Source organism: Plectropomus leopardus, chromosome 22 (assembly GCF_026936395.1).
Source record: "Plectropomus leopardus strain MGB_pleo_1.0 chromosome 22, ASM2693639v1, whole genome shotgun sequence".
In the NCBI taxonomy this organism is placed as follows: Eukaryota; Metazoa; Chordata; class Actinopteri; order Perciformes; family Serranidae; genus Plectropomus; species Plectropomus leopardus.
Genome location: NC_142197.1, coordinates 3,551,567 through 3,569,548, shown reverse-complemented (window position 1 = coordinate 3,569,548; position 17,982 = coordinate 3,551,567). Strand labels below are relative to the sequence as shown.

The 17,982-nt window shown below is 34.8% G+C and overlaps 2 protein-coding genes across 2 annotated transcripts in view; both read left to right on the top strand.

The window, feature by feature from the left end:
* The window catches only part of LOC148185833 (uncharacterized), a 41,501-nt gene extending 39,217 nt beyond the window's left edge, over positions 1 to 2,284 (top strand). The window contains exon 5 of the mRNA XM_088072747.1: positions 604 to 2,284. Within this exon, the coding sequence (XP_087928873.1) occupies positions 604 to 612 (9 nt within the window). The 3' untranslated portion in view covers positions 613 to 2,284. The remainder of the gene's footprint in view (positions 1 to 603) is intronic.
* Positions 2,285 to 2,384: 100 nt separating this feature from the next.
* Positions 2,385 to 16,539, top strand: LOC121961467 (rho GTPase-activating protein 8-like). The gene is made up of 13 exons (XM_042511462.2): positions 2,385 to 2,552; positions 3,668 to 3,725; positions 5,347 to 5,493; positions 5,577 to 5,664; positions 5,944 to 6,075; positions 6,545 to 6,631; positions 6,713 to 6,811; positions 7,326 to 7,436; positions 8,292 to 8,365; positions 9,053 to 9,130; positions 11,075 to 11,203; positions 11,462 to 11,565; positions 13,606 to 16,539. The coding sequence occupies exons 2-13, from the start codon at positions 3,686 to 3,688 to the stop codon at positions 13,801 to 13,803; spliced, it is 1,287 nt and encodes a 428-aa protein (XP_042367396.2). The 5' UTR covers positions 2,385 to 2,552; positions 3,668 to 3,685; the 3' UTR covers positions 13,804 to 16,539.
* Positions 16,540 to 17,982: the final 1,443 nt, after the last annotated feature.

Genomic DNA, 17,982 nt, shown 5'->3' with positions numbered 1-17,982 from the left:
ATATATATATATATATATATATACACATACATATATATACTTTGTGTGTGTGTATATATATACATGCATGTAATAACTTATAGATAAACAGTAAAACACATTTTAAAATAGTATATTGTTATAACAATTAACATTTTTGGTATGATGTGAATATATATATATATATATATATATATATATATGGATGTATAAGTAATTGTATGTCTTATTGGTCTTTTTGACATGATTTTTAAAAGTATACTTAACTGTTTTATATATCCTCCAAATCAGTATAGCCTCTACTATCTAGTGTTATCAGCTAACGAACTGCAAAATGTATTTAATAAATCAGGAATTAAAATGCACAACTACTAGAGCAACTAAAAAAACAAAAACATGTAAGATCATTTTCAACACAGTAAATACACAATAATGAAATGTCCCAGAATATTTGGACAAAAGTCTGCACAAAAGGTGTTCAAATGTTAGATGTTTTCTTGTGTGTACAATAATACAAATATTGTCCTTCAGCATCCCGTCATGTTTGTGCTCTGATGTGAAAAAAGACACGGTTATAGAGGGCTTGGTTTTAATAGAAAATCTGCCTTTTTTCCCATTTTAAAGCCACCGTGAAGCCTCACCTCTGCAGCTGCTGACTGACTCATATTGAGGATTTTCAGGTGAACTGAACGCTTCACAGAGCTGCCGCTCGGTCTCTGTCAGCCGCAGCTTAACTCGAGTCACTGCAGGTGAGACGCACCCAGAATGATAAAACATTCGCCTAAAAAAAACAACAGAATTGATTCCAGGAAGAAAAGATGCCAAACATGCGTCACATAGCTTCATTCAGAGCAGCAGGTGATTCTTCGCTGTGTCGTCTGAATCACTGTGGAAGGAGTACTCATGTACTTCAATTAAAGAAAACTACTCACTTTAAGTACAAGTCATGGATCCAAACATTTATAAAGTAAAAGTATTATAAGCAAAATGTAGTTTTAAGGTGAAAAAAAAGTCATTGTGCTTTAACGCTGTCAGTTTTTTCCTGTTTTATCTGATGTTTTTGGATTAATGCTGCCTTGATGTTTATGTTGCATTTTTCTGCTGGAGATTACGGTGGCCCTGAAAGTCAAAACACTACAGCATTCAAAAACAAAAAAATGAAACAGCATTTCAGAAAACAAAATAGCAATCGCCAAAATAAACTTTACTTTTGTTTTGGGAAATGTTATTTTGTTTTCTGAAATGTTGTTTTGGTTTTGGGAAACGTTATAGTGCTTTAACCTTAATGGATATTTAAGGTTGTGCTCATTTTTATGTGTGTGTGTATGTGTGTATATATTATTTTTGCGTATGTTTTATATATTTGTAGTATGTAGGATTTTAATTTACAAAAAAAAATAAGAAATAAAAAGCTCATAGAATTATAGATATAATAAACATTTTTAAAAGCATTTATTTTGGAAGATTAAGCCTGAATTTCTTTAAGAAAATAGAGAAGAGTCTTGGATCCAGAATATTTGCTTCTATATCTCATTGTCCAATCTTTGTGGGAAATATTTTGGGATTATTGTACTTCTCTTCTACATTTATTCTGACATTTTAATGTTACTTTGTATATTTTTTTTATAAATAATATTTTTAATTAAACTGCCCAGTTTGTGTAAATTGATAAAAATGAGCTTCGCCTTTACATTTACACATTTGAATGATTAACACTTGAATCAGTAATTATAACACTATATACACTATATCACATATTATTCTAAAATGGGCCATTCTGCATAATGATTACTTTTAGTTTACTTTATCCCTTCGAAATCTGAGCTAATTGGACTGATTATATTTCAAAAAATATGGAAGGAAGGTAATGAGCAATTTAACAAGAAATGATGCAAAAATGTGCAACAAATCAGTAAAAAGCTGAAAGAAACTTACCTGAAAATTGGCCAAAAAATGAAAGTTTAAACAAAGGAAATGATCTGAAAGAGGGTGATGTGTAAAATAGAATAAATAAATAAAAATACTGTAACATATTTTGAGTACATAATTCTTATAATCAAAACTAGTTTAACACTTTTTTTTGACAATTTTCTAATAATTCTCTCTCTTCCTTTTTTATCATAAATTTTAAGTTTATTTTCTTGTCACCTTTTATTTCATTGCATTTTCCTATATTTTTGAAGAGAATTGAACCTTTTTGCTCAGGTTTCACTGTTTTAAATACTCTGAACGCAGCACAAAAAAAAAAGAAAAATTGATGCTGATACTTTTACACTTTTACAAAAATAAAAATTTGAATGCACTATTTTAACTTGTAAGACAGTTTTTGTACATTGTAGTATTACTACTTTTACTTCAGTTAAAGGTCTGAGTACTTATTTTCCCTCTTTTTTTCTTTGTACATTTATGGAAAAATAAACATCTAATTTCGTCACTCAGAAGCCTCCCTCGGGGACTGCGAACTGCGCATGCGCAGTGACGCCGGCAGCTGCTGTTTGAGGAAGTTTGGATCAAAACTTTGTACCTGTTGATGCGGCGGATTCACTGATGTTAGTTTATCTACCGTCACACAGGTGAGTGTTTCACCTTCTCACGCTGCTTCAGGTCTCCTCGGGAGCCTTATCAAACACCGTAAGAAGCGTGTGAAGACATAAAGATAACATTTAACCGTCGGTTTCCCTCGTGAGATAAACGCAGCTCATACAGTCAGCACAGGTGTGCTGCTAAAGATGCTAATTATACAGTTTACCTGTAAGCTAATTACCGGTTTCACTTTCCTGCTGTTTGTGAGTTAGCTAGCTGATGTTTTACTCTGCTGTGTAACTTTATATTGTCTTTAAACTCTGTTTTAAGCTCGGCAGGTTAACTTCTATTGTCTTTATGTTTTAATTATAGTATTTACTAAGTCGTCGATTAGCGTTAAATATCACAAATGTGAGCAGCGGTACTCAGATCTGTTATTTAGCCTGAGTAAAAGTTGTAGTATCACAGTGTAGAAATACTCTGCTACATGAATGTAGTGGAGTAAAAAGTACATCTAAAGTATATTTCCTTTGATTTCTCCCAAAAACATTGACGGAAGCCAACGAGCAACTCAACAAGACATGGCCCGAAATAGAAAAAAATAAATATAAATGTATATATAGATATATATAATGATGATGATGATGATAAAAGAGAGAGAGAGAGAAAGTTCCAAGAAATAAGCAAAATAAATAAAAACAATAGAGTAAAATCGAAACAACAAAATATGCAAGAAGAGAAACTGCTGAAAAAAAGTGATAATTTTGTTATAATAAAATTGTTATTATTAGAAATACAGTTTTCTGGGCATTTAAAATAATAATAGTAATTTTCTTATCATCATCCTCTGTTTTTTTAAAACTGAGTTTTAGGTATTTCCTTGTCACTTTTACTAATTTGTTGCAGTATGTGGGATATTGTGGGCAAAGTCTGAGCAAATCAATCTGCTCAGATTTTAAAGAATCAAATAGCTTATAAAAGGCGGCGAATGGAGCGCAAGAAAAGTAAAGTCTCACTTGTTTCAGAGGGTGAAGTTGCCAAAAATGGAAATATTCAAGTTAAGTACAAGAACCTCTAATGTCTGCAGTTTTAATCTGTGTTGATAAAAACGGGTTAAACTGATGATTTATGTACGTTTATGTTGCTCTCTCTTTGTCATGAACAGACTTGACATCTTTCAAAAATGACCTCAGCATCAGAATTGGAGCAACTGGCAGAAATAGGTGAGTTAATTTCACACAAAATAATTCATTCATACATTTTAAAAATCTAGTTGAGACCTAAATCTTGTCCTGTGAAGCGGGATTTTGAGTTAGTGGGGGAACTTCAGGGGATTTTTCAGTACTACAAAGCTATTTTATTTTTTTATGGGTTTATTGAGTTTTGTTAATCTGCTATTCAAACACACCTTTTTATAATCATGTTTGCAAAAGCATTGACAAACTACAGCCTCCAAATTATCCTACTGAATCAACGACCTTGAAATAGTTTCAGCAGAAACAACAAAAAAACATGCATTTTGTGAACAGGGACTTTCTTATTTGATAATTGTTTTTCTGTGTTGTCGTTTTTGAAGCAGCGTGATATTCATCTGTGCACATACGTGTGAACACGAGAGATTCAGATAAATGTTGTTTTCACAGTATTTCACGTTATAGTTTCTCTTTCACTGTGTATGAAGTCACACTGGAGGGTTTTTCCTGCTGCTCCTCCTGCCTCTGAACTAAATTGAGCCTTTTGTCAGGTCACTATGAGCAGATCATTTCCTCTCCGTTATCAGTGTGTTTATAAAAAACTTCCCTCGGAGCTGCAGAATAAACATCCACCGCAGAAAACACATCATGATGGCAGTTTTCCACCCAGGCTGCTGGCTAATCTGTACTTTCGGGAACAGTAGGACGGAGCAGATAAGGAAATAATTTAGAAAATGGTAGGTGGGGTAGAGCGGGCATCAGTGGTTGAGTTGGTATCTTTTCCTTCAGAGTTAAAATGTATAAAGCAGTGATACTCAACTTATGGCTCGCAGACCAACTCTGGCTCCCGACAGTGTGCCGAGCGGCACCCCCCAATCATTTTTAATTCACAATAAAAATGAAGTGATTCACACTGGGAATTGTTTTTGTACTTTTGGTTTACATTAAGCGCCAGAGTGCATTAAACAGCATCAAAAAAGAGCTTGTCTGTGTAGCTCTAAATCTAAATCCTAGAAATGTCCTGAAAACTTTGAAATGTACCAAAATCCTGGAGATGTCCTAAAGTCCTAGAAATGTCCCCAAATCTTTGAAATGTCCTAAAAATATGAGTAGTGTCCTAAAATCTGAGGAACATCCTGAAATTCTATTAATGTCCTGAAATAGGAGAAATGTCCTAAAGTCCAAGAACTTACTAAGATCTAAAGAACATCCTAAAATCCAAGAAACGTCTTAGGTTAGTAGAAAGATCCTAAAATCCTTGAAATGTCCTATAATCCGGCAATTGTCTTAAAAATCAGAGTAGCGTCCTAAAATCTGAGGAACATCCTAAACTCTTAGTAATGTCCTAAAATCCCAGAAACTTCCTAAAATCCAATAACTTACTTAAATCCTAGAAACATCCTAAAATCCTACAAACTTCCCCAAATCCTTGAAATGTCCTAAAAACGTAGAAACATCCTAAAATCTGAGAAATGTTCTAAAATCTTGGCTGGCCCCGAAGCAAAGCTGGTGGAGTATCTGTGTAAACTGCACATATGAGACAGGATTTTAAAACACTCGCTCTTTTTTCTTAGTTAGATTTAAATGAAACTTTTTCACAAAGTCATGTTGAAATGTCTGAAGTGTTTTATTTTTCCTCGACTCGTGACAGAGCTCCAGAAGGAGGAAGAGGAGGAGGACGAAGAGAATCAGAGGTGCGTCACAGACGGTCCTTCGGTTCCTCCCGGCGGTGAAATCCGCCTCGATTCGTCTCACCCGTATTACGATGTGGCTCGACACGGCATCATCCAGGTCTCCGGTCAGTGGTCAAAAGAAAATCTTTCTTTCTTAATCTGAAATTTAAACATTATTTTTTTAAAAACTCGTCTGTTTCCTTCGAAGGTGACGACAAATACGGCAGGAAGTTGATCACCTTCAGCAGCTGCTGTTTGCCTCCATCGCACCAGCTGAACCACCGACGCCTGCTCGAGTACGGCCAGTTTAAAAAGCTTTTTAATTTTTTAGTTAAGTAAAATAAAAGAAATTAAAATGGAATTGATGAAATAAATATACATAAAAAATAAAAAGGCAAACAAATAAAACAAAAATTTAAAATACAAAAATAAAAAAGTAAGAAATTATGTTTGATACATATTTTTGACACCAGTTCTGTATGATGCTTCTGATAAAAATAAAAAAAACTCTAAACATCAGTAACATGATATTTGTGTTGTTCCACAGTTAGATTTCACGTTATTTCCGCCCGCAGGTATCTGAAGTTCACGTTGGACCAGTACGTGGAGATGGACTACATCCTGGTTTACTTCCATTACGGTCTGCGGAGCAGCAACAAGCCGTCCCTGAAATGGTTACGAGAAGCCTACGGCGAGTTCGACAGGAAGTACGTTGGAAAAAAGAAAATTTAGAATTTTTTAATCACTTTTTAAAGTGAATTTTTGGCAACTATTTCACTGTTTATGTAAAAAAAAAAAAAGTTTCACATCAAAAAATTAGGTGTTTTCAAATTAATTAATGTAACTCTATTAAAAAGGATTAAAGGCTCAGATTTCCAAACAGACAAATTCATTTTTCAATTATTTTTCCACAAATCGAGTGTTTTTCTTGTGCTTTCAAGAGCTTATAAGAGAGCGCTTATAAGATAACTCAAGAGAATGTGTTGATTTATTTTATTTTGACACGGAGAGCGTGAAAAATAACTTCTGTCAACAACACAAAAAAAACGTAGAAGGGAAAATGTATTCAACAATGTGGTTTTTCATTCTTTATTTGCATAAAAACTTTCAAACATATTTTGTAATTTCCATCTGTATGTTTTTGGTTTTTTTATTTTTTTTATTTTTTTATTACAGATACAAGAAAAACATGAAAACTTTGTACGTCGTTCATCCAACAAACTTCATCAGAATCGTCTGGAACATTTTTAAACCTCTGATCAGGTAAAAACACGTCAGACTCACCGGCCGAAAATCAAAGTTTCTTCAAACACATTAAAGTTTCTTTGTGTTTTTTTCCTTCAGTCATAAGTTTGGGAAGAAGCTGACGTACGTGAACTACCTGGCTGAGCTCCGAGAACACCTGAACTACGAGCAGCTCATCATCCCTCCTGATGTGCTCAGGTACTGCAGTTTTTCTGCATTTTCTATATTTAAATATATTCTTGTAAGAAGCTTGTAAATGCAGGAAAAATCATTTTATCAAAATATTTGCAATGTAAAATTGTGTGAAACATTTTCTTTGAATTTTCTAAGAAATCTTCAAGTTTGAAATAAGAATCTAACATGAAACAAAAGTGAAGGAGATCGTTTTACATCAAAGTTTCAGACATAAATCAGTAAACCTGTTTTTGGAAACGGGCCCAAAGATTTAAGGACGACACTGGTGCTTTAAAAAAATATTTAGATTTTGGTCAAACCCACAGAGGAGCTCAGGAGAGCCACAAAAAAACAAAAAAAAAGCTGCAGTCTGGTAACATCTGGAACCAGCAGCTTCCTGCTGTGAGGGTTAAATTCGAACACTTATGAGGACGCAACATCAGCGCGCTCTCCAGCCAATCAGAGTGGAGTATTACTACACCTCAGTGTTTTGGGATGAATGTAAATCATCAGTTGTGTTTTGTGTCGTCTCGTTCAGACACGATGAAAAGCTACGAGCTGCTCAGAAAGGAGGACCCCCTCCCTCAGTGAAGACGCCCCCGCCTCGACCCCCGCTGCCCACGCAGCAGTTTGGAGTCAGTCTGCAGTAGTGAGTGTCTCGGACCAAACTCTTAACCCTTTAAAAACTGTAGCGTATTGGTTTGATTTCCTCTAAAAAGCATAGGAAGGAAGCAATAAGCAAACTGAGAAGAAATTACACAAAAATTAGCAAGAAACTGGTAAAAAATACAAGAAAATTACCTGAAAATAATTTTTTAAAAATAAATAAAAATAAGTAAATGAACTGGAAAAAGTGTTTAAAAATTACAATAATTCTTAAGCTTAATTTTAAATATATAATTATGATAAACATAAATAAAATTTTTCCCTAGCTTTTTTCTTTTGTTCCCCTAATTTTTTTCCCTAGCTTTAAAAAAAAAACCTATTAATTGAGGGTTTAAAAATGAGAATAATTATGTAGCATCATTTTAGATATATAATTATGATTAACACATGATTATGATTTTCCTAGCTTTTTTTCTTTTTTTCCCCAAACATTTTTTTCCAGCTTTTTTTTTTTTTAATTTACGTCTATTGATTAAGTGTTGAAAAAATTAGAATAGTTCTGTAATAATTTCAAACATATAATTATGATCAATGCAAATCTATTTTTTCCTAGTTTTTTTTTTTTTTTTAGATTTAAATCTATTAATTTCTTGCAAGTTATGTAACATTTGTTATCAGGTTACTCATTACCTTTTTACCCACTGTTTTTGAAAGAAATCACACCAAATTGCTCATCGTTCAAAGGTATAAATACTTGTAAAAAGCTGCCTGAAAGCAAAAAAAGTAGAAAAGCTGCTCTATGTTTCAAAGGGTAAATAAATAACACATTATTTATACAGTTTGCTCTTGTAAAGGTGAATCGTTGAGTGTTAAAATGAAGCGTCTGTTTGTCCGACAGCATCAGAGAGAAGAACAGAGACGCGCTGATCCCTCCTGTCGTCTCTCAGACTGTCACCTACCTGAAGGAGAAAGGTGAGTCATGACCCAAAAATAATATAACATCAAAGATTATTGTTATTATTAAAACCTTCATTTCTGTAATGAATGTGACACAAAAAGGCAGTTTATTATTTTAGACATTAAAAAAAGGCGGGTGAATTCTTTTCAGGTTAGTTAATTTCGGTAGCTAATGTGTTACTTAGATTTTTGGCTTTTCTCTGTTTTATATTAAATTAAACTGAATATTTTGAGGATTTTGAAATGTTGAACAGAACAAGGCATTTTTGTCCATTCATTTATTTTTTTCATTTTTTGAAACCAAACATTCAATTAGATTATCAGACAATTAATCATTAGTTGTATATATTTGTTATTTTAATGGCTTAAAATCAGTCACTTTTTACATGTCTGAAAATCCTGAGATTAGCTTCATTTGTACAGATTAAGTTTGAGTTTTAAGTAACCTCCACCTAAGTTTCAAATGTTCCTGAAATCCTGCCAGAAAATACCAAAGAGTTTCCCCGATTTAGCAAATATTCATTACAGATCATCATGGAAAGTCAAACACACTTTTTGACTAAAATATTAATTCAACACCTGCACTGAATAAATCACCTCTGAGGTGACACTTACGTGTGTAATTTTGGGCGTTCTCAGAAACCTGAAATCTGGTTTCTCACTCTGATTCTTTGGTTAATGTTTTTTTCGTGTCTGTTTCAGGTCTGAGGACTGAGGGGATCTTCAGACGTTCGGCTCGAGTTCAGCTCATCAAGGACGTTCAGAAACTCTATAACCTCGGTGAGTCGAGTCTCCCCGTTTATCTGTCAGTGCCAGGAAGCTGGAGATCGATATGTGTGTTCGCTGCAGCTCCGATACCATCAGACTGCAGATTGAGTCCGTTTCAGGCGAACTCATTAGACTTTAGTCTCACTGACAGGAAGTCGTCCAGCAGACAAAAATAAGGATCAACTGGAGATCTAAGAGCCAAACTAAACACGCACTCCTGGACCAGTTTTAGTTTCACTGATCAAACATCTAATCAGCAGATTGAATTAAAATGTTTTCAGCGCATGAGCAACAAAAGAAGAAATGACCCAAAAATTTGCAAGAAATTTGTGAAAAGTACGGAAAAAAATTACCTGAATATTAGAAAAAAAAGGAAAAAGAAACAAAGAAATAAATGGGAAAAAAAACACAGAAAAGAAAGTAAAAAAACAAACAAGGATGTAACATGGAAAAAACTCTTAAGAAAATCATAATAATTTTGTGACATGATTTTAAATTTGTAATTTTGATCATTTATAACTTAATATATAGTTTTCCTACCATTTCCTAACATTTGTAGACCAAAGAAAATAATGGAAAATAATAATTACCAATAAAAACAATCGTCAGTTGCAGCCGTAGACTCGACCTTTGGATTGTATCATCATCCCTTAAAAAATAAAAAAAAGCCCAGAGGTTTAAATTTATTTAAAATCAAATACAAAATTTAGATTTTAAAGAAATAGTCCACCGATCTTTTGAGTATGAAGCTGTCGTTTCCTGTGAGCTTCAAAGGAGACTTTGTAAAGTTTGCAGCTTCTGTCGTTGCAGCTCTTCAAGCTTTGAGTCATAAAAAAATAATAAATAATAATAAAATAAAAAACGTTTATGGAAACTCTGCCAAAAACTATCAAATCATAATCCATCTCTGTCCATCTGTGGACTCAGTTTGTTCCAAAATATTAATTATTCACCAAAATGTGGCAAAATAAACATTTTCTGGTGTGATTTTCTGTTTACGTCTGTCAGGTGTTTCCTCATTATTCTCTGTCCAAACCTCCACAGCTGATTTCAATTTTGCTTAAAAATTAAATAAGTTATTAAAAGTCTCCACTTCTATTGATGGATAATTCAAATGGTGATTTTAGCACCACTTAAAACATTTTCAATAGACTGATTAATGATTGATCGTCTGATTATGTTTAGGGTTGATGGATTCGTGATTTTAACCCTTTGAAAACCTTTATCGACATCACTTGTTTTGGTTGCGCTCTGAAACCTTCACAAGTATTTAACTTTGAAATCTGAGCACATTAGTTTGAAGTTTTTGGAAAACATGGGAAAAAAGGTAATGAGCAACTTGGTGAGAACTGTTTCTACAAATTTCAAGAAATTAGTAGATTTGGAAAATATTTAAAGAAGCAAAAGTAAAAGTGTCCACAAAAACAATATTTATATTCATTTTTATTATATATTCAAAGCTGTTGGTTTTATTTTTCTGTAATTTTCCTGTATTTCTTTAACTTTTTTCTTCTTTTTAGGAATTTTGTTTTTTCAAAAAAAAGTGTTTTTAAATGTTGGGACATTTCTTCTGAAGTTGCTCATTATCTTTTACTTATGTTTTTGAAATTTGCTCAGGTCTCAGAGGGTTAATAAAACATACAACAGCGTTAAACCAGCTGTTGGCTCTCACCTGAGACAGAATACAAATACAATAAATTAACATAACTGCATTGTGAATTTATTTAAAATTTATTTTATTTTTGTTTTTATTTTTATTTTCATTTTTATTTTTATTTTTATTTTTATTTTTATTTTTATTTTTATCTTTATTTTTATTTTATATAGGGCTCAACTCCTTGACACTTTAATGTATAAATTAATTCTGTCATAATAAAATCTGTCTAATCTCGGGCCTGTGATGATATCCAGACGGATTATTAATTAAGTTCATTTGTATTTTCTGAACCTGTTTAGGGAAACCTGTGAACTTTGATGAGTATGGAGACGTCCACGTTCCTGCTGTGATCCTGAAGACGTTTCTCAGAGAGCTTCCTGAGCCGCTGCTCACCTTCAGACTCTACAGTCAGGTCCAGGAGCTCCTCCGTGAGTACAGACGGATAATAAAAATGATGAGTAAAAAATCGGGGACATAATGGAGTTTAGAGACATGTGTTTCCACCAGGGAACCTCCGAAAACCTGACGGATCCTGTTTCATCAACCCTTACAAATTCCCAAAGCACATCAAGTGAAAACCCTTTTATTTGATGGATTTCTGGAAACGAGCCCCGAAAAACAAAACTGTCTCTGCAGGACAGAAACAAAGTGTTTGTTGCTGAAAGCGTTTCTTTGTCGTCCGTCAGATGTGGAGAGCAGTCTGCGGGTCACCAGGTGCAAACAGATGATGGAAAGTCTTCCTGAACATCATTTCATCGTCGCAAAGTACCTGCTGAGTTTCCTCCACACGGTAGGTGCTCCGCTCTCTGATTTGATCACATTTCATGAAGCTTCACTGGTTTTTATACATAATGCAGAGAAAAAAACAAAAAACAAGAAGAGACGACTGCAGGGAGAGAGATGAAGGAATCAGGCAGCTGAATTTAATCAGACTGAAGAGCGGAAATTACAACAACAAATCCTCAGATAGATGAACAGTAGATACAGACGTATAAGATAATAAATACTTAGATAAAACATTTTAAATAATAAAGTTTAAGTCATGGAAAAAAAAGGCCAAAAAATAACTTCTGTTTTTGTTTCTGGCTTTGATAAATTGTGTAATTTGGTGATTTTCAAAAAAAAAAAAAAAGCCGAGAATTTTTTTTAAGACACACTTTCAAGTTTTATCTCCAAATCATTGGCAAAATAATACAAGCTAAAATAAAAAAAAGTCACTCCCCAGTGCTTAATGAATTTTTTAACATGCCTTTCCTGTTTTGCACCGCTTTTATTTAGGTAGTTATATTTAAATTAAAAACAACAGAATAAAACTTTTTCTAAAAAGCGTTGTTTGTTTCAAAGAATGTACAGATGCATCTCAAAAAATTAATATTGGGAAAAAGTTCATTTGTCCTCGTAATTTAATTTAAAAAATATAAACTTTCATCATATATTGTATATTCACGACAAGTAAATTGAAATATTTTAAATATTTTTTGCGTTAACTTTGATGATTATGGCTTAAAGCTTAAATCATTCAAAAAATATATTTTACAAAACAGAAATGTACAATTTCTCAAAGGTATGTTCATTTATACACTCAGTATTTAGTTCGGGCTCCGTTATTCCGAATTCCTGCGGCGTGGAGGCGATCACCCTGTGGCCGACGTTGCTTTGACAGCGACCTTCAGCTCGTCTGTATTTTTGGATCGCGTGTTTCTCGTCCTCCTGACACCTGTGGAGTTCAGGTGAGGCGAGTTGGCCGGCCAGTCGAGCACCGAAACATCAGGGTCAACAAACCATTCGGGAGCAGTTTTGGCACTGAGGACGCGCCAAGTCCTGCTGAAGAAATCAGCATCTTCAAAAAGCTTGTCAGCAGATGGAAGCGCGAAGCACTCGAAAATCTCCCGGTAGACGGCTGCGTTGACTTTGGACTTGATAAAACGCAGCGAAGCAACACCAGACGATGACGTGGCCCCAAATCGTCATCGACTGCAGGAACTTCACGCTGGACCTCGAACACGTTGGATTCTGAGCCTTTACGCTCTGAATACACGAATGAAACGCAAACTTTAATGTGAAAAGAGGACTTCAGACCGCCGAGCAACAGTCCGGTTCTTCTTCTCCTTCGCCCAAGAAAGACGCCTCTGACATCAGGCCGGTTTCTATGATAGATTTGCGCATATCTTAAGCGATATTTTTTAATAAAACAGTTGCGAGACGACTGCGTTATGCGACTTCTTTCTCGATGTTACGTGACTTTCTTCTCGAGAGAACTTTCCAAGAAACACGGCGAAGGATGTTTACGATATTTGCAGGTTTATTTCTATTGCAGCCACTCAATAACGTTAATTTAATATCGCCGTCATTTCTTTGTTTTGACATGAATTAGGAAGAGGTCTCTTTCCTCCTACGTTTTTTTTTTTTTAATGTTTTTTAGGTTTTATGTGGTTCGCATTCATATATACACATTACTGCCACCCAGTGTTACAAAGAAAGTGTATCCAATGCAGTTTTGCGAGATATGGCTTTTTTTGGGAATCGCCTGAAATACCATCTCATGCAAGTGCAAAAACTTTTTGGCCGTTTTTTTCTTTTTAATTGACGTGTTTTCATTTGGCGTATTTTGTATTTGCAAATTCAATATGCACAATTCGAGGGTTTGGGAAACCCGCCTGATGTCTCTGGCTCAGGAGCTCGATATACCAGATACCAGATATTTAAATTTTTTGAGATGCACCTGTGTAGTCTTTAAAATTGTCCTCACAGTCATGGAAAAGTCATGGAAGTGAATTGGTAAAAATGTGTGTGAACGCTGTTAAATCCGTCTGTTGATGGTCGTCTTCAGGTGTCTCAGGAGAGCATCGTCAACAAGATGAGTTCATCTAATCTGGCCTGTGTGTTCGGGGTGAACCTAGTCTGGCCTCGTCACGGTTCGATCTCCCTCACCGCTCTGACGCCCATCAACATCTTCACCGAGATCGTCATCGAACATTTCCACACCGTGTTCGGCTCCCGCTGCCCGCCTGCACAGGTATCACCCTGAACCTGCAGATCGACGCCTGGCTCCACCTGTCGCTCTTCCTCTGGATTTTTTTTTTTCTTTTTTTTTTTTTTACACTGATTTCTCATCAACTACAAACATTAAAAAAAAGCAATAAATATTGATCGTCCCTAGAGGATGATTCCTGAAGACTCTGACGTTTCCTCTGACGCCACCATCTGGACAAAAAAAATAATAATTTCTACAAGTTCTGAAAGTCGGATTTCTACAAAAATGACCCTGCTCCCCAGAGGATGAACCATCGCGTTGAACACACTGTTTTGGACACTTGACAAGATTTGTGATCTTGCAGTACTTTTCATCGAGCCAAGTCCGCTTTAAAGCCTTTTCTACTGATGGATTTTTTCCTTTCAGTATTTTTGTGGCCACTTTGCACGACCAGTTTATTGGATTCACAAAGATTTGCATCAGTCACATTGTGTGTGTGTGTGTGTGTGTGTGTGTGTGTGTGTGTGTGTGTGTGTGTGTGTGTGTGTGTGCGTGCGTGCGTGCGTGCGTGCGTGCGTGCGTGCGTGCGTGCGTGCGTGCGTGCGTGCGTGCGTGCGTGCGTGTGTTTGTCTGTCCACCTGCAGCTAATATGGACAAACTACTGGACAAATCACCCAAATATATATATATATAAATTGCAAATGTATAACTGTATGCTCGAGACCTCTTGTGGTTGCAGTGATCCGTAATTGTTGAAACACCCGTTTTATGGCCCGTTTTTGACTGCTGACTCCTCACTCCTCCTAACCAGCCGGTAGGTGCCTTTTTTTTTTTTTTTTTTCTGGAAATTTGCTCAGCCGAAAACAAGAGGCTTCTCCGTCTGATGCTGGTCACCATCGACAAAATTAGAACATTTTTGTCTCATTTTGAACCGGAGTAACTGCAGATTAATTCTAAACTTGATAGATTAGGATTCTCTAAATTTAGGCACATTATGAGATAATTAGGTCAATTTTTTAATGTTTTTTTTGTTTGTTTGTTTTTTTTACCACCATTTTGCCTAGAGGGGAGCCTGGAGCGACAATTCCACCGGGTCCAGCTGCGTTGCGTGAGCTGCGACCCGGTTTTGTCTCCTGCACAGCATCAGACTACACCGTGAGTGTTTCAGAGGTGAAACATTTTGTCTTCTTCTCTGTAGTTTGAAACTTGAGCAAATTAGCCTGATTTTTTTTTTCAAGAACGTAAGAAAAGGCAATAAGCAACTGTACAAGAAATGACCCCCAAATTAGCTAGAAATTAGTAAAAGTTACAAGTAACCTAAAAATAAGCAACAAAGAAAAACAAACATAAATGGCCTGGAAAAAAACAAAACATGTCAAAGTAACATTATTTTAAATGTAATTATAATATATAAATATATATGGAAATGGTAGATTGGAGAATTTTCTCAAAAATTTCTCTTTTTCACGTCATTTTCTTGTCACCTTTTACTAATTTTTGCGGGACATATCTTGCCGAGTTGCTTGCTTCCTTATTTCCATGTTTCCATTTTACTGAAGTTTCTCAGGTTTAAATGCTTACGAAAAATGAATGAATGCTGTACAAGAAAACTGATGTAAATCTAAGTTTCAGTGTTTAATTGATTATTTCTTGTCTCTCTAATTGAGTTTTGTCATTTGTTTTTGTTGTTCTGTAGCCTACAAAGTTAATACCATTAGAAGTCCAGAAGAAGCTTTGTTGCTGTGTTTTAGTTATTAAAAATACACCCATCCTCATAATTATATAGTATCTTTATTTTACATGCAGTGCCTGCTTGATCGTAAAATTGACTAGAGTGACTACAGTTGTATTGCACGGCCTTGCAGAGATCTTTTCTAGATTTGATTTTTTATGTGCCGGTTTAAGTAAAAATACACATTTTTATCAGTTAATTTTATCCGTAACAGCGTTTTTGTTCCGCTTTTAGAGAATGTATCACATCAAATTTTCTCAGCGGTGCTCAGAAAAAAAATTGTGTGCTGCCTGATTGCTGCATGAAATGCACGTCTTAATATTTGAATCATCTGTGGGCAATTTCAGCACTTTCATGAGATCACATGTAGTCCAAAGAGACTGCATCAGACTGTGCCCTCCTACCAAGAGTCTGTCAGTTTAGGAATGACAACTTACTGAAAACTACTGGTTGCATGGCAACTTGTTGCACCTTGTGAGTGTCGCAGACATTATGTTCTGTTATAAATGCCAGTGCTGCTAGTTTAAGTTGGCAGTTTTGGTGGATAACTTGTTAGTTTAAAGTAGAAGTGAGAGATGTTAAGATGTTTTGTTTACTTTACATTTTCATATTTCCTATACCAATCCATCATTTTCCTTGGCTCCCTAAATTGGTTCTCAGTCATCAAAAAAAAAAATAGAGGCCTTTGTGTGGTAGAAAAATTTAAGACATGAAAGAACATGTGATTTGTGCATCTTTACACACTATGTTTTGCTTCCTATCTGAAGGTCTGATTGTCTGTATGATGTCAAACATACTGAGTTTATGTATGTTTAACTTCTGTGTGTGTGTGTGTGTGTCTGTCTGTCTTTGTGTGTCCATGCATATATGGTGTGCCAAGAGGTTTCTCTGATCACATTTGTGTTGTAGTAATATTATACTGTATACTCATGTAAGGATCAGTGATATTCTTTTATTCATTTTAGTGGAGACTGAGCGTAAGTTTAGGGGTTTTTTTTCGACACCTGGTGTAGTGTGTCATTAAAAATAAACAAGTCATTAAAAAAAATTTTAAATAATAGTTTTTTGGTTTTTTTTTTTATTATTTATTTTAATTGATATTTTTTGGACAACATGCAAACATATTACATTTTTCTCATGATTTTTGACAACGTATTATACTATGACTTTTAACGATATTTGAAGCCATGCTAATATATTTTTCCATTAATTGGAATGAGAGCATGCAGAAAAGCCTCATACCATGAAGCAATACTATTGCCTTGTCAGCAATTTTTTTGACATACTAAATTATGGGGTTTTTGGCCTTTTTTGACCTTTATTCCCACTTTGAATAGTATGACGTGCCTTAACAAGCTATTCAATGTCATTTTAAACCATTTTTAGGAGGGGTCAAATTTTGACTTTTTTCGACATACTATACTATTGCCTTGGTCGGTTTGACGAATTATGAGTTTTTTTACATTTATTCCCATTTTGTATGGTATGACATGCCTCAACAAGCTATTCTATGTCGTTTTACGCCATTTTTAGGAGGGGACAAATTTTGACTGACTTGACTGAATTTTTTCAGCATGTCAGAAAAAATAGCCGACAAAGGCAATAGTAAAGTATGTCGAAAAAAGTCAAAATTTGACCCGTCCTAAAAATAAACTTAAAACGATATAGAATTAGTGGTTGAGGCGCTTTATACTATACAAAGTGGTAATATAGGTTAAAAAAGGCCAAAAAAATCACAATTTAGCATGTCAAACAAAATGGCCGACAAGGTATGTGGAAAAAAGTCAAAATTTGACCCCTCCTAAAAATGGCTTAAAACGACATAGAATAGCTTCTAGAGCAGCGTTATACTATACAAAGTGGAAATAAAGGTCAAAAAAGGCCAAAAAAACTCATAATTTAGGATGTCAAAAAAATGGCCGACCAAGGCAATAGTATAGTATGTCGAAAAAATTCAAAATTTGACCCCTCCTAAAAATGGCTTAAAATGACACAGAATAGCTTCTAGAGACGCGTTATACTATACAAAGTGGGAATAAAGGTCAAAAAAGGCCAAAAAAACAGATAATTCAGCATGTCAAACAAAATGGCCGACCAAGGCAATAGTATAGCATGTCGGAAAAAAGTCAAAATTTGACCCCTCCTAAAAATGGCTTAAAAGGTCATAATTTAGGATGTCAAAAAAATGACCGACCAAGGCAATAGTATAGCATGTCGAAAAAAGTCAAAATTTGACCCCTCCTAAAAATGGCTTAAAACGACATAGAATAGCTTGTTTAGGCGTGTCATACTATTCAAAGTGGAAATAAAGGGTCAAAAAAGGCCAAAAAACTCAAAATTCATCATGTCAAAAACATGGCCGACCAAGGCAATAGTATAGCATGTCGAAAAAAGTCAAAATTTGACCCCTCCTAAAAATGGCTTAAAATGACATAGAATACCTTGTAGAGGCGCGTTGTAGTATACAAAGTGGGAATAAAGGTCAAAAAGGCCAAAAAAAC